The sequence below is a fragment of the Hordeum vulgare genome, chromosome 7H (assembly GCF_904849725.1).
Source record: "Hordeum vulgare subsp. vulgare chromosome 7H, MorexV3_pseudomolecules_assembly, whole genome shotgun sequence".
In the NCBI taxonomy this organism is placed as follows: domain Eukaryota; kingdom Viridiplantae; phylum Streptophyta; class Magnoliopsida; order Poales; family Poaceae; genus Hordeum; species Hordeum vulgare.
Genome location: NC_058524.1, coordinates 114,021,678 through 114,046,586, shown reverse-complemented (window position 1 = coordinate 114,046,586; position 24,909 = coordinate 114,021,678). Strand labels below are relative to the sequence as shown.

The 24,909-nt window shown below is 43.7% G+C and overlaps 1 protein-coding gene across 1 annotated transcript; it reads left to right on the top strand.

Moving 5' to 3' along the window:
- Positions 1-8,273: 8,273 nt before the first annotated feature.
- On the top strand, positions 8,274-10,077 carry LOC123411849 (3-ketoacyl-CoA synthase 6-like). The gene has a single exon (XM_045104806.1). It carries the CDS (start codon positions 8,336-8,338, stop codon positions 9,800-9,802), a length of 1,467 nt encoding a protein of 488 aa, XP_044960741.1. The 5' UTR covers positions 8,274-8,335; the 3' UTR covers positions 9,803-10,077.
- The last annotated feature ends 14,832 nt before the right edge of the window (positions 10,078-24,909 follow it).

Here is a 24,909-nt window from a genome sequence, read left to right as displayed (position 1 = left end):
AGAGAAACACTCCTTCGAATTTGCAAGCTGAGAATGATGACGAGAAATAGCACCAAGGATAATGAGACACTCCGAAATAAAGAAGAAAGAAAGGTTGAGCCAAATATGAGAATTAATTCAAATATATCTTGAAGAAGTAATATGACTGATGGAAATCATACTTACGTCATAGTTGAGAAGATTTAATGATCTCCGGGAAAAGATTAAAAGAGCCAGGTAAAATCCTGGGAAAGAACCTGTGGGTTATGGGCCCAGTCAAAGAAACCACCGTTAGAAAAGATTGCTTAGAAGAGAGATATTGCACTGGTATGAAGAGAACTAGATGAGGTTGAGAACCCCGAAATAACTGAAGGATTGAAAACCAGAACTTCTGAAATATCTTTAACACTCCGGATAGAAAGAGAGAGGAATTAATAACAAGATAGGCTGATAAAAATATCCTACATGGGAAAGAATTAACAAGGATGAAAAGGACATGATGAACACGGACAACTAAATTGAATTCACCGGAAAAGATGACAAGAATGAATAAATATGAACACGAAGCTCCTGAGAATCTTCACCATGAATCACCAGCTACGAAAGGAAGAAGAGATAGTGGAAGCACAATGAAATGAATGCGCTTGGATGAAATCCAATCACCGAAGAAAAAGGGCGGGAGGGCGGGGAAAAACAAAGACGACTTGAGACAGATGAGACAACTCTGGAAAGAATTGAGAGAATGATCTGCAAAAAATTGAGAGGATTGAATTCACTGAAGAGAAGCACACCGGTTGAAAAGAACTGATACGATGACTCCGGTTGAAAGGAATTGATAAGACAATTGATAGAACAAAAGAACTAATACTCTCATAAAAATATGAGAACACCTCTTGGAAGGATATGAATACACCACTTGACATCGAAGCAACTCGAATTACCACATTCTAACAAAACAAAGGATGCGGCTTGCAATTAGCCAGAACAAACTCATGCGAAAGATTTCGTCCTATAAGTAACTACTTGAATTCCCACCTAAGAATTCCCGAAATTTCTCGTCATGCAATCTGGTACACGGATACAAGGAGTAATATCACACAACTCCTATACTAACCCATCACCTGTATCACATCCGTCAACACACAACCAGAATCTCGAACCTTCATCTACAACACACCCTCGTGATCACAACGATACAAAGTATGGCAGTACTCCCGAACAATCTGCACCAGTACTAGGGACATCGGGGTTATCTTGCCACTACTAGTATTGAAGCAATTACGAACATCCTTCGTTCTGAGATACTAAGAAACCTGAATGATAACGATGTGCTCAAGAATCCCCTGGAGCTCAACTCCCCTGAAACTCAAAGCAGAGAGGAGGCACCAAGACAGAACTCCGTCACATCGGCATCATATAGATTCCAAAAATATCCGCGTGATCCTAAAAAATTATGAGTGAGAAGAGGAGTAGAATTAAATTATTACGTCAAGATTCCTCACCAGAGCATAGAAGAGGAGAAAAAAGAATCCAACTCTCCGATATATAACTCGACTCAAAGCAGTTTTTTTTCACTAGACTCGACTCGGCCAAGTTCGATCAATCAAGGGAGCTCCTAGGTCGGTACTGCTATGATACCAACTTGTCACGCCCAAGATGCGACCCTATCCTCAATTTGGCACGAAGGCCTCGTCAGGGATAGAAGCGCATCTCGTCGTGTCGCAAGAATGGATATCGTTAGAAGTACATGTACTGAAAAGAAGAGATATATAAATAGAATTGGCTTACACTCGCCACAAGCTACATCAGAGTCACATCAGTACAGTACATAATTATATGTAGAAGAGCAGGGTCCGACTACGGACGAAAACAAACGAGAAAAGAAGAACGACGTCCATCCTTGCTATCCGAGGATGCCGGCCTGGAGCCCCTCCTAGATCGAAGAAGAAGAAGAAGAAGAAGCAACTCCAAACGAACAATCAACGCGCTCGCGTCGAGTAACCTTTACCTATACCTGCAACTGGTGTTGTAGTAATTTGTGAGCCACAGGGGACTCAGCAATCTCATTTCCAAAGGAATCAAGACTAGCAAAGCTTAATGGCTGAGGCATGGAGGTTAAGTGGTGAGGTTGCAGCAGCGGCTAAGCATATATGAGGTGGCTAAACTTACGAGTACAAGAAATAAGAGGGGGAAGATCTACGCATAACGGACGTGAACTACTGATGATCAAATGAATGATCCTGAACACCAACCTACGTCAGACATAACCCCACCGTGTCCTCGGTCGGAGCAGGAGCTCACGAAAGAGATAGTCACGGTTACGCACACAGTTGGCAAGTTTTAGTTAAGTTAACTTCAAGTTATCTATAACCAGTGTTAAACAAAGTTTCCACGTTGCCACATAACCGCGGGCACGACTTTCCAAAAATATTTAATCCTGCAGGGGTGCTCCAACTAGTCCATCACAAATTACCACAAGCCGCATAGAAATCCTCCATCATGAAGCTCGCGATCTCGTCGGATTCCCTGATGGAAAACCTCAACTCTGAGATTACCCAAAGCATCACCGGAATCCCGGTGCACAAGATATTTTGCCAAAGGTAAAACTAATCCAACAAGGCCGCCTGACATGTCGACGATCCCGATAGGAGTCGCGTACCGCGTTCTCAGGACAGGGCGGATGAGCTAGACGTCGGGATCGCTAAACCTCTAGATGACCAGAGGGGCGCCCGACATCACTCAGGTGGGACTAACACTCATGAGGAGCACTGGTCCGGGGGTTGATTAAATTTCCTCGGGTTAATTACTCCCTATGCAGTTCATTAGTTGTTAGGCAAATGTAGTACCAAAGTTGGGCCTTGCCAGACCAGCTTTAATCAAAAACGAATTATCAAGGGGGTCCCCATAACAACCTCGATCGTGTTAGGAGCGCTCATTTATGGAACATAACACCGGTAGCCGAAAACTAAGGGGGCAAAGGTGGAACAAAACACTAGGCTAGAAAGGCCGAGCCTTCCACCTTTTACCAAGTATATAGGTGCATTAAATTAAATAGCATATAGTATGGTGATATGACAAGGAACCCATGTTATCACATGGAAGCAACTACACCTGCAACTAGCAACGCTAGTAACAGGGTTAAGCAAGCAGTAACATAGCCAGTCAGTGGTTTGCTAGGTCGTACAGGTTGAAGGTGATCATGGCATTGTTGAGAGGCTGATATTTAACATGTGGTAGGCAACGAGACATAATCGATAGAAGCGATAAAACTAGCATGGCAATGATAGTAATGGTATCTGGGGAAATGGTCGTCTTGCCTGAGATCCCGCTTGGAAGAAGAACAACTCCGAGAAGTCGTCGAACGGATGTAGTCGAACGGGTCCTCACATTCTGACACGCTTGCGGAGCTCTATCGAGATGAAGCAAACCGGAAACAAGCATCAACACAGATATTCACCACACGATGCACACATGATGCACAACCTACTCTGATGCATGATCAGTTCAACATGCAAGGGATGGCATGGCAATTCACCTCATTAAACACTACACATTAAATGAAGCTCGATATGCAACGGGTTGCATATCGACGAAACTCCACGATTAATTATTTAATTCACTCCCGATTATTTACACGGCAATATTAAATTGTTGTTATCATGGGAAGGGGTGAAGCGGTGATCCTACATGGCATCCTAGACGGTTTAACTCGCGGAACATAGAACGGAGCTACGGCACAAGAACATGCAAGACAAGATGTATATGCCATGAATGCGTCATGCATGCGAGTTCATAACACGGGCAAGAAGGGAAAGAAACAAGTGTCGCCACGACGAGCGAGAGGGAACCATGGCGGTAAGACGGAAACGATGCCATGATAACGTTCCAATCCCGATAACTCAACGGGGTATTGGAGCCAACGAATAGGGAGCGTGTGCGGGAATGCTAAATAAAGAATGGGGTGATCCCGGTTACCGGCTTTCCATGTGTCGAGGCACAACCAAAGAGGGACAATGTGCAACGGGCTAATATACGGCACAAACATACATTCATCTCATACATCACATGCATTCGGTACACGACACGTCTCATCGTTATACCTTCGACGCATGCGAATCGGAGGGGATCGGGTCGTAGCGGACGTCGTGGAAGTAGTTGTCGTCGTGGAAGTAGTTGTCGTCGTGGTCGTTGTGGAAGTAGCGGTCGTCGTGGAAGTAGTCGTTCGCTCCGTGTCGGCTCACAGGACTTCGGCGTCGGAAGTCGAACACGTTTCGGGGGTCGTCGAGGACATCGTGGTACTCGCGAACTCGTTGACGACCCACGGTGGCGGGGATGGAGCACGCGGTCTTCGGCGACGTTAAACGGAAGGCGATAGGGCGAGGCACGCCACAGCAAGCAGCAACAAATAGCAGCTTACGCGATAAGCTAGAACAACTGACATCGGCAGCAAGCATAACCTAGCAACAACATTAGGCAACGAGCTACAACAGCAACTAGCATCTACAGCAACATATACATCAAATTGCCAGCAGGTACTAACAACTCAAGCAGCTACAGGCAGCAGCAAAGCAAACCGGCGGCTAAGCAACTACATACAGTAGCACATCTAGCTAGCAGGAGCAGCTACATCGCACAGCACCGCAAGCAGCAGCCTAGCAAGCAACCAGCAACCATCTCTATTGCAAGCCATCGCAGCCAGCAGGGGCAAGGCAAGCAAGGCAGCAACTACCACAAAGGCAACATGGTACATCTGGCAGCAGCATGCAACGACGTGCATCAGCAGCCATAGCAGCAGCAGCAAAAACGCAGGCAGCAGCAGCTTCGCACAGCAACAGCAACAACATGCATAGCGCGGGGCGAGCAGCAGCACAACGTGGGGCGAGCAATTGGCAACCGGATCGTGCAGGGTGGCATCCACGGCAAGGGGAGGCGGCCGACGGGGGCTGCTGGAGGCGGCGGTGCGGCCAAGGCGAGGGCGAGGCCGAGGGCATGGCGGTGGCGCAGTTGAGGAGGTCGAGGCGACGCACGGGGAGGCGGCGAGGCGCGTGGGGCTGGCGGCGGCCGGGGCTAGGGCGGCGACGCATGGGGGACGGCAAGCAGCAGCAGCTTGAGCCCGGCGAGCTCGCGAGGGAGAGGTGCGAGGCCATGCCGCGGGCGAGGTCCGGCGGGCGAGCAGCGCGGCGGAGGAGGGGGGATCGGCTAACACGGCTCCAGCGACCGGAGGCGGTCGGCGGCTGCGGGATCGAGAGGGGAAGGGGAAGGCACGCAGGGAAGAAGATGGGGAACGGGGAGGGGAGGAAGACGGCTCGGGGAAAGGGGAGGTTGCACGAGGGGAGCAGAGAGGATGGATCGGGCTGGGGCGCTAGGATTGGGGAAACTTGGGCCGGCTGGGCCTTTCTCTCCCTCTCCTAGTGCACTTTTCATTTTAAAACGAAAGACTCAGGCAAAGAAAAGAAAAGAAAAAAATTAAACAAAATAGAAAAAATGCTTTTGGGCTCCTTTGAAAAATATATACCCCAACTATAAAAATAGCTTGGGAATCTTTTAAAAGAAATAAAATAATACCTTTTGAAGAATTAAAATTAAAACCCTTTTACAAAAGAATAAAATCAAACCCCTTTTATTTAAAGAATAAAATAAAAGGCTCTTTAAAGGAGAAAAGAAAAGAGTCTGTTTTAGAAAATAAACAAAGGGAAAAAAATAAAGGAAACCCAAGGGGTTGTCCCCACATTTAATAAAAGGACTTTTATTGAAAAGAAGAAGACGAACCCTTTTTAAATAGGGGTTTAAATGGGAAACTTTAGCAAACCGCAAAAACGAAATAAGAGGGGAGAGGGGGAGTTTCTATCGCAGCACTAAGACTCGGTGAGCACTCGAAGCACACACACTCAAAACACCACACGCGACATACGATGCAAGATGCCATGCATGATGCGACGATGCAAACTAAATGATGATGCAACTAAATAAAATAACCACACGACGGAAACAGAAATAAAGGGGAATCTTCTAGGGCGTCGGCATTGGGCTGTCACACCAAGGCCTTCCCTAAAGGCCCGTGCGGCTAGGGATAAGGAGATAAGGCAAAAGGAGTTTTAAAAGGATGGGATCCACCTCCCTTGTGGGAGGTGGACTCCTCCCTAGCTCGGCCGAACTCCTCCTCGGAGGAGGAGGGGGCAAGGCAGCCCTCCCTCTCCTTCCCCCTATATATACTTGAGGTTTTGGGATTTTTGAGACACAATAATTCATCTCTCTCCCACGGTGCAGCCCTACCTCTCTCTTCTTTCTCCTCCGCAGCGCTTGGCGAAGCCCTGCCGGAGAACCACAGAGCTCCACCGTCATCACGTCGTTGTGCTACCGGAGCTCTCCCTCAACTTCTCCTCTCTCCTTGTTGGATCAAGAAGGAGGATACGTCATCGGGCTGTACGTCTGTTGAACGCGGAGGCACCATCATTTGGTGCATAAATCAGAATCTACCGCGACTTGAATCACTGCGAGTACGAATCCATCAACCGCGTTCTAGCAACGCTTCCGCTTAGCGATCTTCAAAGGTATGAAGATGCTCAACCCCTTTACTCGTTACTGATTTCTCCATAGATGGATCCTTGTATGGCATAGGAATTTTTTTAAATTATTACGATCCCCAACATCAACTTCTTCTTCTTCTTGGGCAGCGCAGCCGTCTTGCAGGGGGCATGGGGCTTGCCTCTGTCTGCGGGGGCGACACTGAATGAGGCCAGGGAGGCAAGGCCGGCGTCGGCCTCGAGGTCGTCGTCCATGGCGGTGGGAGTGGGCGCGGAAGTGAGCGGGAGGGATTGGGAAAAGTGGAGGGAAAAAATGGCCGCTTTGCCGCCGACTTGCGGGCTAGGGAGGGGAGTAGGCACGCGCCTCGCGCGTCCGTTTCTTGTCCGTGCCATGCAAATCAGGCTAAAAATTGGGCCAGGAATGGATCGACAGACGCAGAAAAAACAGAGGCGCGTTCATTTAAATCGACACGTTGGGATAACTTTTTGTTGGCACAGACCCAAAAGACGACCACGGACGAAATGAATGCCCCTTGAAGTTGCTCTAAGAGCAACTCTAGCAGATCCCGCAAAAATTCGACCCGTAAAACGCGTTTGTGGTTTCACGAAGATCGCGTTTGCGGGTCGAAAACATGCGCGACCGAACAGAACCCGTATCAAAACCTGCATAATTTGAAAAAACACTTTCGTCGGAGAAATTGCAAAAACATAGTTCATCACATACTACATAGTTCATCACATGATCAACAAACTACAAGCATTAAACTAGTAATAGGGGGTCGGATTTGACGGCGGCGAGGTCGCGGCAATGGACGACGTCGTGAAAGAGCCGGACGCTCAATCCTCCTCGCCGGAGCTGCACAGGTCGACGTACTTCGCCGCCTGCTCGGCGCGGATGCGGCACCACACCTCAGCCTTCTCGTTGGCGGCGACGTTGGCGGCGACCGGCTGCTGCCACTGGAGGGCTTCGAGCTTCTCGGCGTGGCGCCGGCGCTCCGGCTCCTCGCGCACGCTCCGCTCGGCGATGGCGGCAGCAACGGCGTCGAAGTCCTCGACGTAGTCCTCGGGCCCGACTACTCCGCGGCGGCCGAGCGGAGCGGGCTCCTCGTGCTCCTCCGGCTCCTCCTCGTCCTTCGACCACTCCCTCTTCACGGAGAGAAAGCCTGCACCGGAGGACGAGGAGGATCCGGCGTAGGAAGATCTCGCGGAGGAGAAGGACGTGCTATGGCGGTCGTACTCCTCCGTCTCGCGGCGGTTGAAGCTCGACGGCGGCGACATCCATCGGTTGGTCCACCTACGGGCGCCGCGCTTCCTCGCGCCGTCCGCCCGTACGCGCCGCTCGCGCTCCGGGTCCCTCTCACGGCCGGATATGCTGCCCGAGCCGCGTCCGGAGCTCCACATTCGGCCCAAATGGCGGCTGGAGGCGGGGCGGGTGGTCGTTGGCGGCGAGAAATGTGGAGAGGGGAAAGGGGAATCGCGTGGCTCGCGGCAGCGGGGGGATAGAGTTTGGACCTACAAAATGGTCGCGGAACCGCAGATATACTGCTCGGGACGTGCGGTTTTCTGGCTGCAGCAAAAAAAATTACGGGCTGGGCGAGTATGCGGCTCTGTTCTAGCCGGAAAATTAAGCCGAACCCGCATACTCGTCGGAACTTTTGCGGGCCGGGCATTTTGGGGGTCTGCTAGAGTTGCGACAATATTCAGAGGCTCAGGTCTATATCTATATATAACTCCGGCCGGCTGCCTCCCAACCAAAAAATACACCCCGCTCTCTCTCAAACCAAAGGATCGACAACAGCCGTCACAATCCCGCCTCCTTGGACCCCTCGACAATGGCGACTTCACTCCCGCTCAGCCTCCTAGCTCCAGCATACAGCTTTGTCACGAGCCACCGTCTAAGCCTCGCCGCCTTCCCCTTCTCAGCCACAGCCGCGCTGCGTTTCACCTCGTGGCTCTACCCCACTGTCAGCAGCGTCGTCCATCACTGCACCCTACTCTACACCGGCCTCACCTTGCTCGCTGTCGTACTAGTCCTCTACATCACGTCGACCAGGGTGCGCGCGGTGTACCTTGTGGACTACGCATGCTTCAGGCCGCCGGCCGCCCTCCGCGTTCCGCTCTCCAAGTACATCGAGCACACCGAGCTCGCGCCGTGCTTTGACGACAAGAGCGTCGGCTTTCAGTCGCGCCTCATCGAGCGCTCGGGCTTCGGCGAGGAGACATGCCTCCCGCCAGCCTGCCACGTCATCCCTCCGGAGAAGACGCTCAAGGCGGCCCGCGCCGAGGCCGAGCAAGGGATATTCTCTGCTGTCGATGCCGTTCTCGCCAAGACCGGCGTCTGCGCCGAGGACATCGGGGTGGTGGTGGTGAACTGCACGCTGTTCGCCCCAACGCCGTCCATGGCCGACATGGTGGTGCGCAGGTACGGGCTCCGCAGCGATGTCAGGTGCTTCAGCCTTTCCGGGATGGGGTGCAGCGCCGGGATGGCCGGCATCGGGCTGGCGGAGAACATCCTGCAGTGCCACAGCAGGTGCAGGTACGCGCTCGTGGTGTCCACGGAGATTCTCACCTCGGATTACTACTCCGGCAACGAGCGCGCGATGCTGCTGCAGAACTGCCTCTTCCGGATGGGCGCGTCCGCGGTGCTGCTGTCCGCGTCCCCTGCGCGGGCGCGACACGCGCGGTACCGGCTCGCCCGGGTGGTGCGCACGCACGCGGGGCACGACGACCGCGCCTACGGGTGCGTGCAGCAGGAGGACGACGCGGCGGGCGAGCGCGGCATCGCGCTGTCCAAGGATGTCATGCCCGTGGCCGGCGACACGCTCAAGGAGCACATGACCACGCTCGGGCCCCTCGTGCTCCCGGCGTCGGAGCTCCTTGCGTACGCGCTCTCGTTCGCGAGGCGCAGGCTGCTGCTCCTGGCGGGGCAGGAGGACAGCAGCAAGCCGCGGGTCCCCGACTTTCGCATGGCGTTCGAGCACTTCTGCATCCACGCGGGCGGCCGTGCGGTGATCGACGAGCTGCAGCGCGGCCTCGGGCTGTCGGACAAGCAGGTGGAGCCGTCGCGCATGGCGCTGCACCGGTTCGGCAACACGTCGAGCAGCTCGACGTGGTACGAGCTGGCCTACCTGGAGGCCAAGTGCCGCGTGCGCAAGGGAGACCGTGTGTGGATGGTCGGGTTTGGGTCAGGGTTCAAGTGCAACAGCGCGGTGTGGGTGTGCATCCGGTCGCCGGTTCCTCTGGACAGCGGGCCATGGGAGGGCTGCATGCATCGTTACCCGGTGGCCACGGCCCAGTGAGACTGATTTGCGGTGGTGGCCGTGCGCTCTGCTGCTCCGTTGCTGTTTGAGAGACGATCCTTTGCTGTTTGAGAGACGAGTCGAATATTTTTCTTTCCGAATGTGAGAGACGAGTAGATGAGTAGTGTCTTTTTCTGCATGCATGCCATGATTTATGATGAGATTTGAAGTGAATTGACCAGTTAATTGATCCATGAACGCCAAGAATTCGTGTGTTAGTTGATCCATGAACACGAATTCGTGAGTCCGGCCAGCACTCATTCGTTTGTTGATCGATATCTCCAGGAAGTTCATGTAAGCCTACGGAGGCTCCCCGAGACACCAGCCACCGTCCACCTTGAGCTGGATCCCTTCCACCACGGTTTTGCAAAGTTAAGAGTAAATCCAATCCGATGATCCATTTAGTTCATGCATGTTTTTTTTGAATCATTACGGACAAAAATAATGACTCGACATAAAGATTCATTTTTAAATCATGTTCACTTTGTGCCTCGTCAATTCATTTTAGATCTAAATTTGATTCACATTTGGGTAGGAGACAAACACAAAACAGACGTTTTCTGCGTCTTCTTTGTCCGCCGCTGACCGCTGCATACGCTCTGTGGTTCACCTGCCATCCACCATCCATCCCATGTGGTCCTCTCTTTCCTCTCTCCTCTTCATTCATCCATCTGCTCATTTGTTGAACGCATGTATCGATCCAATTTAGAAAAATAAATACAAACGAACGAACGAACGATCCAAATGAATAAAACGTGGCATTTGTTTGGATCGTACGGTTCAAGTTGCTCTAAAGATAAATGCAACGGTGTCAAAAACATCCAACCTTGGTGTGATCAGCGGTATCTACGGAAACAGTAAAGGTTTACACATGGGAGCGTTTCTTCCGGGACTTTTGAAGGTGTTACTAATCCGGCAATCCTCGAGTCCTCAGCCTGTGGGGAGGCTTTAGCTTTTGCAAGTGATCTAATGCAAACACATGTGGTGGTTGGATCGGACTGCAAAGAAGGTAATGCCAATATCAACGAGGGCAGGAAACCACGGGCACATTATCTGTATTATAAAAGGTACGACAGGGCAAATCCAATTTTATAATCTAAACCGTCTAATTACGTAATTAATGGTTTAAAATATTCGTTAACGAAACTAACGAAAAGCTAAGCCCGCCTCGTCTCCCTCCTTGCGTCCCATCTATCCACTAACCATACCGCCCTCGAAAAAAACCATCCATCCGCACGACCTCCTCCTCCTGCCCAAACTGTCGACGACTCCTCCTCTCGCCTCGTCACCGCCGGCCCTCCTCTCCCCGGGACCCGCGCCTCACCACCGTCGGCCCTCCTCTCCCCGCGCCCCGCCACCGCGGCCTTCGTGCCCCACACCCCTGCTTGTGATAATTTGACAGTGTTTTTGGCGAGGATGTGAGATCCCTCCTTTTCTCCTTCCAATCTGTCAAATTGATTTTATGTAGCATTTGTTGATCTTATTTTCCTAATCCAACTCCTTTGCACGAACCTGAACCTGACGATGACCAGATAATGATGTATGTGAGAGGTACCAGTGTTACCTCATAAGCATATCAAAATATAAGCATCCATTGTATAATTATTCAGTTATACTATTAATCCATGCCTCAATAGTTGACTAGATTGAACGAGATGATGGACATCGGAATTCCTGGGAGGACCATTAGGCAACCGACTAGATGATACCACGCGCGTTGCTGCGGGACTTGTTTATCTATATATAGTTGGATGGTCAAATATATCATCCCTAAAATATACTTTAAGATTTATTGCTGACTTTATTTTTTGGTGTAAATAATGAACAATGAAAATGAAATTTAAACTTAGTAATGGACAATTGGTATTCTTGGTGTTTATGTTTTGAATTCATCGAAACATATAGATTTAGACATTTTCACACACAGTAGGAGGAGGGAAAGAGAAAGACCATCCCATTGTACACATAGCAGATTGTTTCCTATATACAGGGCAATCTTGCAACATTTTATATACATACAATGATATCAGTCCTCTTCTTTACTATGGAGTTTCAGATCCGCAAAATAAAGGCAGCAAGACAATGACCATCAAAGTAGACAAAACGGTACTGTATAATCTGCATAGGAATCATGACGGTAAAACTTGTCTGTTCAATGCACTGCATGAAACCAAAAAAAATTTGTTAGTTACATATTAGCGGAAAAATGAAATGGACTTTTCTAAATCCTACACGTGTAGGTGTTTTAGACAAAATACATAAATGGAAGCTACCTACTCTTTCTCAAGTATGAAGTGAAAATTTCTGCAGGAAAAAGAAATCAACTGAAAGAAAAATTAGGGACAACAAATAGAGGCCGAGATGGCCCATATGAGAAGCTTATCAGCAGATAGGACGGAAGGAGGACATCATTATTTTTTGGCGAATTGATCACCTTCAAAAGGTTTTATATACTCTCCCAAAATGATCTTTTATATACTTCACACACACACACACACATATATATATATATATATATATATATATATATATATATATATATATATATATATATGCACCCAAATAGAGGTGAGTGTTAGTCTGATGGGTGCCCTTCAACATGGTCTGCCGGTGTGAGACTCAAGCATTGGATTCACCGCTATAACTTTTGATGGCAACACCATGTAGCAGATGTTGCAGCAACGACAATGCTAAAAGGCCAGAAGTCTATATTGCGGTTACTGCAAGGTCTTTTTAGAGCATGTGGGAGCATAGTATGAGGCTGACAGCACTAATGATGGTGATTCAGGAAGGAGCGCACAACTGTGGAGAAGGCAGAGTTGAGGCAGGTTTTTATAGTGCAGATGAGAGATGACTACTCACCTCTCAATGCCATCCGCTGTTGTAAATCCTTCAGTTTCTTGAGCATTAATGGTGGATGTGCCATTGAAGAATTGGAACAGAACAGTCGTGTGGAAGATAGCTGCAAGGAACGACATGTGGAGCTAGGTTACGATAAAACATGAAAGTGTAGATGTTCTTGTGCACCACATATGGGAAGCATTCTCCACATATATATGGCATTAAACTGACAAAAGTGGTGCCCTTCTATTTCCACTCTTACTCACACTATCCTATTGCATGAAAACTAATTTACCATTTTGAATATTTGGTGTATGCTATGTAAAATAGGAAGCATGACCGCCACATACTCTTGTTTCTATTCTAAAATCCTACCATAAAGAACCTCTCTTTTGGATGAAGAACAAAATAATCCATGTTTGAGTGCTTATATTATTGCAGACAATATGTTATTTTCTGTGGTATTTGTGTAATTTTCAAAGAATGTGATAATGGTTAGTGCTAATCACATTTTTTAAACTTTTCAATAGTGATGTCTACATTAATTTTTTCCATGTTAAACATTTGTGCATGTTTGGTGACACTATGGTCACCAAACTGATATTAGTTGTCAGACCTTAAGACTAAGAAACTGTAGATGTTTCTTATTTTGTGCACCATGGAATTATTGGGTCAATGGAAGGTTAGCATGCTTATGTGGGTGATTCTGAAAAGATGTAAAATCTCCGGAGTTACAATTATTTAGTACTCATTCTGTCTCAAAAAATATCTGAAAATATGTAATAGAACATGGCTAAATGTAATTTTACATGTGTCTTGGCATTTTAGGTGGAACTGGGAATCTGTAAGGGAAAGTATCAAATGGAACGAGCTCTTTCTGGCCGTACAACTTGAGTTGAAGCCTCGTTTTCTTATGAAGATCGAATAACCAGTGGTAGACTGAGTTTCCTTTTTAAGCTGCTCTTGTTGCTATAACATGATGATGGAACATATATATCCTGATGTTTGTTGAATTGTTTTGATGTAGGTTTTGGATGTCGGCTATGGAATAGGGTTAGGCCATTAAGAGAAATTGCAATATTTAGATTTATTTCATGTTTCATGCTTTCGCCTCTCTTCATACGTGTGAATTTGATGTGTTCGTGTTTAGACATTCTCATATGCATAGAAATCAGAATTGATTTATTCACCTTTGGTGAGCGCCCATGTGCTTTGATTTAATAAGCAAAATTCAGTCTTATTTTTATCTCAGCTTAGTTCCATATCGTTTTATCTGTAGATTAGTTACTAAAGAAATGTTTTGAGGTCAAGAGTCGAAAGCCTGAAGTCATATGTTCCTACAATGACCTACACAACTCTTGAGAAACAAAGCCAACACATTATGTGCCTGCAAGATTGAAGATCGTACATATATTTACTTTGCTCCAGTATCATGTAGCAGTACATTTACTCTGTGTAGTTCCCTTTATCATTCATTTTATTATTCATGTCTCTATATGGTTGTTATATATAGATGCTATTACAGGGATTTAGCAATATATTTTCCAGCCATTGTTGTATACAAAAACTCCCTCTGTAGTGATACATATGTTTTTTCTTTTAGTTATCTCTTTTCAGACTGGACGAGGTTTCTAGATCGAATAAATTATTTTTAGATTTCTCTTTGGGATTCAAAAAATTCAGAATAAGTTCCTACACCAGCTGTTACTGGATAAATCGTGTACGACGTCATGCTTGCACCATATTCCTGGACTATGTGTAGTTGTATTCTTGGTTGTTCGTTGCACAAGAAGGTGAGTGTTTTTCTTTCTTTATTGATTCACAACTATTGGCATGAATTTGTCTATGCATTTCGTCCTAGGATTGACCATAATTTGAACCTGTTAATCGGGAAAAGATGTACCCATAACCATTCCACTTTGGTCAGTTTGAGGAGAACCGAGTAGTCAAATATCTGATTATTTGTTTTCTGTTCTATGTATAGATGTGGTTGCAACATTTGGCTGCAAGAACTATTTTTTCGGTAGTTGGGCATGCGTCCAATCGTGTTAATAAATTAAGATAATTTAATTTGGAGCCTAACAATAATAGTTGCCAACTAAAAGAGGATCTACTTTTGCTAATAGTGGTAAATAAAAGAGGATCCAAACTCTCATGGGTTCTTGTTTGTGTATGTGTGTGCTTCCTTGTATAACGGTGATGATTTAAATGATTTTTGTTTTCCTCGAAGCATATTCGGAATTGTGGATTGTCCATTTCACATCAATTTTCATGACAATAATTCTGTTTTTGGATGAGAATTGTTGTGGTTGATATACTATCTGAACTTTTCTTATATTATGTTAGGTTTAGTTATTACCTATGGGCATAACAAGCATTACCAGTCCGATAAGTTGACTGCAGCTACCCTCGAAGCTTCTCTCTGTGTGTAAAGGAAGCTCGGAAATAGTGTTTTCTTGAGGAAACAGAGCATGATTGTGGATCTTTTCAAAATGGTCTGGATGAGAGTGGTTGGCAATGGTCTGGATGAGAGTTATTGGCTTGCAGAATTGGTTGAGATTGGAATGCTTAATGTATTTGAAGATGTTGGCCTCTCTACTCTTCAAACAACTGAAGTCAGTTTCGGCTGGCCCTCCGCACGGCGCAAGCTGCTCCCGAATCCCGACACAGCCCCGCCGACACCATGGAACGGTGGAGGCCGCAAGCACCCGAGGCCATACGACGGAGGCCGCACGCACCTGATGGGGAAGCTGGACGACGATGGTGGAGGCCGTAAGGTGATGGCGTGCGGAGGCCGCACGCACCCGACGGGGAGGCCGGATGGTGACAGCGTGGGAAGGCCGCACACACTAAACGTGGAGGCGGACTGTGACGGCGGAAGTCGCACGCACCAAGGTCGATTATCTGCTCCTATTCCAGTTATCCTTCCTTACAAATTTCATTTGGAAATTTCAGACTTTTAGTTATGTGCATGTAAACCAGGAAGTGTTTGCAGATCCTGCAACTTTATGCAAATTTCTTCCATTCTAATGTTTCGATCTAATCGATCTACAGTTCCCGTTATGCGTAGTTCTATTTGTATTGTAGAACTTGCATTGGAACTTTTGCTCGGTGGGCTGACACCGGTATAGGGATTCTGCCCTCTGATGCATGAGATGTTTGTGTTGTACTACTTCAATCATCTACGGATTCTCATGTTCAGAAAATAATGTTGACTCAGTATGTGTTGACTCATGCACCTCTCCTGGACAGGTAGGCGTAATCTATAAATAATATGGTTAATCTTCAATTAATGTGCTATTCTAGTAGATCACTTACATTTTCATAAATTTGTTAATAATTTGGGTAGGGTATTCAAAGTCAAGAGTTTCAACCAATTTCTTACGTAATTTTTATTGTGCCAAGATTGAATTGAACCAATTTGTAAGACATCGAATTCTTCTCTTTTCTGTTTTGCAAAGATTGCAACTGAAACTGTTCTTTGTGGTTTTGCCTGCAATTGAAGCACCGATTCCTTTGCTGGAGTTCATGGAGGTTCATGTGTAAGCGCAGTGTCGGGCCAACCCTGACAAGGAGGTGCTGGGGATCTTACAAGCTGAATCCAAGGCCAAGCAGGTAATAAATCTACTGTAACGTCATACAGAGTACTTGCTAAATTAACATACGTTTGATGGATCATTGGTTCATATCTAGGGGACATCAGGATGGAAGGGAGTGTTTGTCTGTATTGATTTTTCTGCTATTTGTGTTGATTTCAACCCTGAAATTGACGCATTCTATTACCATAATGAAAATAGAAACTGAAGACTGGATCACAACTGCACAAGCTAGCTACTAGCTTCTTGGTGCATGCCCCTACCTGCTAGCTAGCTACTACAGTTTGCAAATCATGGGATTGCAATCCCTGACTGTGTTTATGTGATGTGTGCATATGTACGCGATGCATGCACTTGCTTGCTGAGTTACACTCGGGGCGTATTGATTATTGGTCAATTGTAGTAACGCTATAAGCACATACCCATAGTAACTTGTTGTTTGAAACATATGCACAACTCAGATTTTTTTCCACTAGAATATATGAAGTCCTCGATATATACCTTCCGTCACGAAGCCAGTCTTGCATCGAGGTTATCCAGCTGTTTTTAGGTTGCTGGTCAGCCAAACAAGTCTTGTGTATCTTTATATCATCTGGCTAAAATACTATAGTTTTTCAATATTTCAGTTCTCGTAATATTTTGCTGCCAAGCACAACTTGAGTTGTAGATGTTGCATTGTCCTTTGGGTTATGAATTGTTATCGTAAATTGGTACCAATATAGGACAAGAAACGTGTAGGTTGATAAATCTAAAATTTATAACAGATAGATGATTTAGGGAGAAGCACCCAAAAAATATTGTCTAGATCCTAAACTGAAATTTCTTGTAATATGTGGTGTCTTGTACTATCGAGTGTCACTCTTTCATTATTGAATGCATGTGTCCGACAAAATGATAGAAAGTCCTGAATTTTGCGTGTGTGATTGGTTTAACAACCTCAACATCTACACCTCAGTTCCAACCACATGCAAGCACCCCCGTTCTTTACGTGAGAGCAATGATTTCATTGTCCTTTTAGCTTCTTCAGGTTGAAAATTTGTTAGGTTTCCCCAACCCAAGTTAGTAACCCATTTGATTTTCGTACCTTGCTACAACTACGTATGCAATTTTGGATCTCTGCCACAATTTGGTCTACCCATTCTTTTCAACAAATGCTTATATATAAACAGATGATACAAGACTCATAGTAGTCTTGTAGTTTGAATACCAAAAAACATGTGTTTGAGTAGTACAATGTTTAAATGTCATTTTCCTGTGATTTATAGACCAAAGAAACATCACAATGATCTGTATGCATGTGATGTTTCTTATTGCCTCATGCAATTCTCTAATGTGTTAGCGTGTGTTGCACGTGCAAGCTTACTAGACAGAGTTTCAATCTATAAATTTCTATTGTGCCAAGAAAACAAAAGGGTTACAAAGAAAATAAAGAAAAAAGGAAGATAAAATAAAACAAACAAAAGGAAGGACATGACGTGCCGGAGGTACGCCCGCCGCCACTCAGCCCCACCGCCCAGCCGCACCGCTGGGCCGCCCGTCGCCGCTAGACCCTGCTGCACTCCAGGAAAGACCTTCGTGACCTATTTTCATTGCAATGATTTAGAAAGGCGGCCTATTTTCATGTTAACTTACATGTTCTTTGCTACTCAATATAATTTTTATCTTTCTATAGTTCTCTTAATTGATTCATCTACAGTTGTCCTCTTCTTACAAGGTCGTCCATCAAGTCCCGAGAGAACCACTAAGAGCTAGAAAATTGTTTTAGAGAATTTGTTTGGAGGTACATAATGAAACATCATAAGTTCTACTTTGCTGATTATTTCAGAAAATTGTTTTGTTACTAATGCGTTGCACCTGACATGTCTTAACTTATTTATACATGAATCACAAATTCTTTGAATGTGGCGTCCAGGTTTAGCTACAAATGCAGACAAAATAACTCTGAAATCCTTCTCCCTAATTGATTCTCAAACTACTCTCAGTGCCAGCTCTAAACCTCGAATGTCGTGGGCACATGAAGTTCTGGTGTAATTTTCCTAGAAACAAGCGATCTAGGCAACAAGGTATTGATTGATGCAACTCAGGTGCACTGTTTTGATATTGTTTCAGTGACTTTTAATACGGTTTTATGAAGGATGACCATTTGAGATGATACCAAAGGGTTTTTGGATGGGGGATTTTGATTTCTTCGTCGTGCAATTGGTTATGGGGTTTCATCATGCCCCGCGGTCTTGTCATACTAGATTGGTTGCAGTTGGTTATGGGGTTTGATCTATCTGTGGGAATACATGATGGAAGGACCAAGCACGGGGATGCGATGGTCGTGCCTAATAGTTATAAAGATAATCTGAGTTGCTTCGTGTCCGTCTGATCCAGAGGTTGCGGTATACTTTCTCAACCAATGGATGGTTATAAATTTGACTTCTTATTATGGTGTTCATTTCCATGTGCAGAAATAGATTGTATCATGCTTTGTCATATATTCCGTAGGTATGTTGTCTCATCTGTACCAAGAAATACCTGGAGATTTTAATGTTGCTATGCGCATATAAGCTTCATTATTTTCCTGGGCATTAACCCAGTGACATATTACACATGGATGTTAGGGATTTCCGTTTTCAACATTTATAATTTCAGCATTACGTCCTTCATAGCTTGATTAAAGGTCTAGTGAAGCAAGATTTATTTCTACACCATGTTCTGCTTGTTGTCTATTGAGAAAAAACCAATTGTTTGTGACATTTATTTTGAACTTTCTATACTACACTCTTGATTCTTTATGTTCATTGTCCTTGATATTTTATTCCTTGTTGTTTTTTTCGAAAGGTACAGGCCTACGTGGGACTCATTGGTAGTCTGGCCTGCCTTTCGTATACCAGTGAGGATATCCATGACATAATTCGTTTCTAATTCCACACATCAGTTGTTTTGTGCGTCTGCTACAACTGTTTACTTGGCTTGGCAATCGTCTACATGCCTTCCGTGAAAATATTTCTTATTTTTAGTGGGTGATTAACAAAGGAGCTCAAGGAGAAGGCAGAACATGGATGGAGCAGTTGACTTGTTCATGTTCGTTTCCCTTTCCGCAACAAACAAAACAAATTAACTAATTTGGTTGTATGCTGATTCTGATAGTTAATCAATTGGGTATGTAGACTATAGTGTTGGTAGGTAAGTCTAAACTCCTTTGCATTTGCGTTTTTCCTACCTAAATATTCAGATTACTAATGTTGCAGGTTTTCCTTTGACAGATCCCTCGTTTGTTAACATTGGCAGGATTGAGGGGACCAGGAGCGTTAGCAGCTGCAATTAATTCATTTATCCATGGAATTGGGATAGCTAGAAAGTAAATGGCTTGCATGATCCCTCTTTTGAATGTTTGGTATCCAATCTTTGCGTGAAACTTAGCATCACATAAGTTGATCCTAGCTGCAACTGGGGAAGTATAGAATTCTTGCCTATAATCCCAACTAAACCTCACTTTGCCTAGTGTCCGCCTATTTGTCCGTCTCTGCAAGCCATCGTCTGACGTCGTCGTCTCCCTCCATCGTCTTGCTGGCTGCCTGCTTGCCAGAGAGCAATGGCTTTCCTCATTGTAGATGTTGCTTCTGTGTTATGTAAGGGTAAGGATGTGCCTCCTCTTCCAACAAATCGATTTCGTTCTTCAAGCGCTGATTTGTTCTTGCCTTTCTCTTCTTGTTTTCTTGCTTTTCATAGAACCGATGCTACTGGTTTGCTGCTTCTGCCTCTTCCATATGCCTATACCCATCGTTTGAGTTTCGCTACATGCTCTTCACCTGCTCGGTAAAATGCCTGCATGGGTTGATCTGGTTTTTTTACTTCTCCTTTCGTTAGATTCTAGATCGAGCATGCTCCTTCTGATTTTAAGTATGTTTGCTATATTGATGCATGCCAACGAAAACTATTATTTTGTAATCTTAGTAGGGTAAATAATTTACTAGCCTTCATTTCTTTTCAAATAAATGCTGGATATTTCTATGGGTAATTCGTTTCATGCTTACAGTTCTCAGCATTAGTTAATTAGGCTATCAAGATCCAGTTGAACCCTTGTGTCCGTAGATGCTGTTCTATCCCTGAATCAATTTCATTTCTTACCTTGCAGTTATGTTCACAACATTGTGTTAAATTGTTAGTAAATATGCATGCTAAAATTTTACTGCTCATTATTCTTAATAAGCACCTCATTCATACCTTGTACAACCCTATTGGTTTATCATTTGAAAGTCATCTTCATGGAGTTGGTTGAGTTGTCTACCAAATCTCGGGCTGAAGTAATGTTTGAGAAGCTCGGGCTCCCTAAACCAGTCTACTATGTGCGTAAGCCTGAGCAAGGTGAATATATATCACAGATATAATTTCACTGTACAAAGGAAGGTTCTCACACTTCAGCATGCTGTACTGAGCATTTCGCTATGTTCATTGCAGTGCACGTGCTTCTCATGATGAATCCTATGTTAATATGATTGTGTTATGCTGACAACTGACTATAGAAAGCACACTTTTATTGTACGTAATAACTTAGAACAGTCCTCTTCCTCTTAGCCCCTTCATTATCTTCTTTCAATTTTATTCCAGCTCTAATTTTTTCCATCGGTGCTCAAGCATTCAGTGGATTATTTTGACACACTGTTTTAAAGTATATTTATTTTTATCAGCTTAAATGCACAAAAATATTATACAAAACAAAAAACAAAGCACGCTATCAACCAACAATCAGAACACCTATTCTCCGTATAGTTGTTTTTTGCCTTGATTTATTTAGATTGCTCTTTAGCAAGTCAAAACCATGTAAAATAAAATTGAGGATTACGCCACCACATGTAAAAAATATTTGATTGACATCATAACAGTAGCAAGGTGAATAACAATATAAAGTAATCTTTTCATTAGTTGATCCATTTGACTTTGTTTGATATGACTGCCATGATATTTGGATAGGAAAGTTATTTGTTAACTTTGTTTCATTTTTATGTGTAAGCTAATAATTATGAACTGTGGATTTACCTGTAGTTTCCTAAAAGTATTATGTACTGTTTGAAGAAAATGTTTTATGTATAGTTTCTAAAGAAAAATAAAACGTGGTTGCAGTAAAAAATCCTGAAGTTTTGTCATCTTATAGAATGATAGACATTGGAGTGTATTTTCTTCCCATGGTGAATCCTATGTTAATATGATTGTGTTATGCTGACAACTGAATATAGAAATAACACTTTTGTTGTAGGTAATAACTTAGAATAGTTCTCTTCCTCTTAGCCCCTTCATTATCTTCTTCCAATTTTATTCCAGCTCTAATTTTCTCCATCGGTGCTCAAGCATTCAGTGGATTATTTTAACACAGTGTACAAAAGTATATTTATTTATAGAAGCTTAAATGCACACAAATATTATACAAAATGAAAAACAAAGCACACTATCAACCAATAATCAAAACACCTATTCTGTATAGATATCTTTTGCCTTGATTTATTTTGATTGCTCTTTAGCAAGTCGAAACCATGTAAGCATGTAAAAGAAAACTGAGGATTACATCACCACATGTAAAAATATATGATTGACATCATTAGAGTAGCAAGGTGAATAACAATGTAAAGTAATCTTTTCATTAGTTGATCCATTGACTTTTGTTTCATATGACTGCCATGATATTTGGATAGGAAAGCTAATAATTATGAACTGTGGATTTACCCGCAATTTCGTAGAAGTATTATGTACTTTTTAAAGAAAATGTTTTGTGAGGTATAGTTTTTGAAGAAAAATAAAATGTGGTTGCAGTAAAAAAATCCTGAAGTTTTGTCATCTTGTAGAATGATAGACAACGTCTCCCAGTAAAAACATAGGATAGGAGCAGTCGGTAACTGAAAGTGAGGATAGGACAAGTTGGTAGCTGAAGGTAGTATAAGTGTCCTTTTTATTCAGTAGGATCGCTCTGTCCCATAATATAAGTTGTTTTTACAGGCTATGTCATCTTGCAAATAATGCCTTAGTATATTACACGATGGAGGGGGGGGGGTTTAGATTTTTAACGTACACTTCTTTATTATGAATTAATTGATACATGCATTGCATGTGCACATTTATTGTGAAATAATAATTCGTTAAAATGCTAGATGAGATAATATGTTCAGATTTCTTTTGTTATTTGTTGACATTTATATATTGTAAATGGTGGTTGTGGGCATCCCAAAGAAGCTTGTTATGACAATTCGAGTTTTTTGGACCACTACCACAAGAACATGTCACTCGAGGATCAAGATACAAGGTCTAGCTAGAAGCAACATCTTCCCAAGGTGTGCTCACATATATGATATGTTTCTTTTTTACCGTGTTTACGTCTCCCTTGCTCCAAGGCCAGTTATTCGATTCTAATAGAGGAGCTTGCTATGGCCATCCAGAGGTCCAGGGCGATTACATGCCCATCACTCGTGGAAGCGAGATGCACATGCATACGGTAAGCTCCGTGTGGAGATGTCGAACCAACATCAGTTGGGAGCCTAGATGAAGAAGGTTGCCAAAGGGAGAATGAAGAGAAGCGATGAGATGTTTATGACAGCTAATGAATGATGTTCTCTTAGTTTGTGGATTTTGTTTTGGTCGACTCAGAAACCTTGTTTAAATCCCTTTTTGTCAATTGTTCAAACCATCTCTTTTTTGTGTAAATGGTCAAAGTGGAAATAAAAAAACTAAATTAGTCCTCTCAGGAATATTTTACAAAAAATGTACTTATCGTCTGAATCAATACGTGCATTGCACGTGCGAGCTTACTAGTACGTGAAATTCATGTCATGTCTTTGGAGTTCCAACCTTGATCTTTTCTGTTTGAAGGAACAACATAGAATGTTGAGGCACATAGGCTCATTATACACTTTGCCTTAGCCGCTTCGAGAAAATTATGCATGCCATTACTATACTCGGAGGTGCGTCGGTCACCGTACATCCATTGACGGTTCATCTGCGTACGTTATATAATAAAGTGTATTAAAAACTACACAAATCTTGATGAAAATGGAGCTTAGACAAGGAGCTTCTAAAGGAGAAAGCTTAAGTGTGGCTCGGGCATTTCATCGAACACCTCATGTGCATAGGAGGTGAGCTAGACACCACAAAGCTCTCCCACGGCTGGCCGAAAAAACAGAGCGGTGCACTGCTCTGCTCGTGGGGGTATATATAGGCCAACTGTTTGTCCCGGTTTGTGACTAGAACTGAGACTAAAGGACAACCTGAGGTCCCGGTTTCAGCCACAAACCGGGACTACTGGTTGTGGGCGAGGAGCGAGGCACATTGGTCCCGGTTCTTGTCAGAAACTGGGACCGAAGGTGACAAACGAACCAGGACAAGTGGCCCACGAGGCCCGGCCGACGCCCTGGCCTCATGAACCGGGACCTATGCTCACATGGGTCCCGGCTCGTGAGTGAACCGGGACTAATGGCATTTCATCAAGTGGACGAAAGCCCTTTTTTCTATTAGTTATAGACCATCATGTTTGGCTGTTGCATCCCCCGATTTTAATTGTATACCTCAAATCATTATTGAGCAAATAAATAAAGTCTATGGCTTGCCTAATATTTTTTTTTGTAAAACGTATGTAAGTAATAAAATTAATGTTTAAATATTCGCGTGTTATAAATATTATTCATACAAATAATTTAAAATTAGTAAGTAAAACATTTACATATACACTCGTAGATCACATTTTTCTTAATAAATGCAAAAATTTCAAATGATGAATACAAATATTTTTATGCACTCCTGGCTTATATGTAACCTATAAAAAATATTGAATACAAACACTTACTAGAAAAATATGAACATTCACTAGTGTATAATTTTCATTCATGACTTATATTAAAATATAAACATTAGCTATGATTCAGTATCCATATAAAAAAAATTCATTTAAATTATGAATATATTAACTATACAAACATTTTCTTAAACAACATATTTATGAGTTATTAAATGTGCATATAATTGTTGAAATGTTTCTATAATTAAAATAATAGTTATGAATTATAATTTTAGAAATGTTCGTATTATTTTCAATTATATAGAAATTTTTTATAATCGATAAATATTACTTTGAATAATTGTGAATAATTTTCAAATAATATGTGATTATATTTAATATATTTTACAAGTGTATATTAAAATGTTTATACTTACTAATTATCATCACTTACATGTACAACATTTGTAATACATGAATATTTGAACACTATTTTTATTACGTACATAAGTTTTACCAATATTTAAAAAACACTAATGCGGAAAAAGAACGGAGTGCACGTTCCCATCTCAGCCCAGCGATTGTCCCCACTATAATATACTTCTTCCGTCTCAAAATTATTGTCTTGGATTTGTCTAGATACGGATGTATCTAGGCACGTGTTAATATCTAGATACATTCATATCTAGAAAAATCTAAGACAAGAATTTTGGAACCGAGGGAGTATTAAGGTTTCTTATCTGTTTTGTACAACCCGGATTGCCGACTGTAGTGGCTAGCACTCTGTTCTTGCGAGCCGTACGTCTCAAGTTTGAATCCCGGACGCCAATTTTTTCGTGTTTACATTTTCTTTTTGCATTGATAGGCGGATCCGCACGTGTTGGGGTTATTTTCATGATTTTTTAAGGGTTTTCTTGCGAAATAAC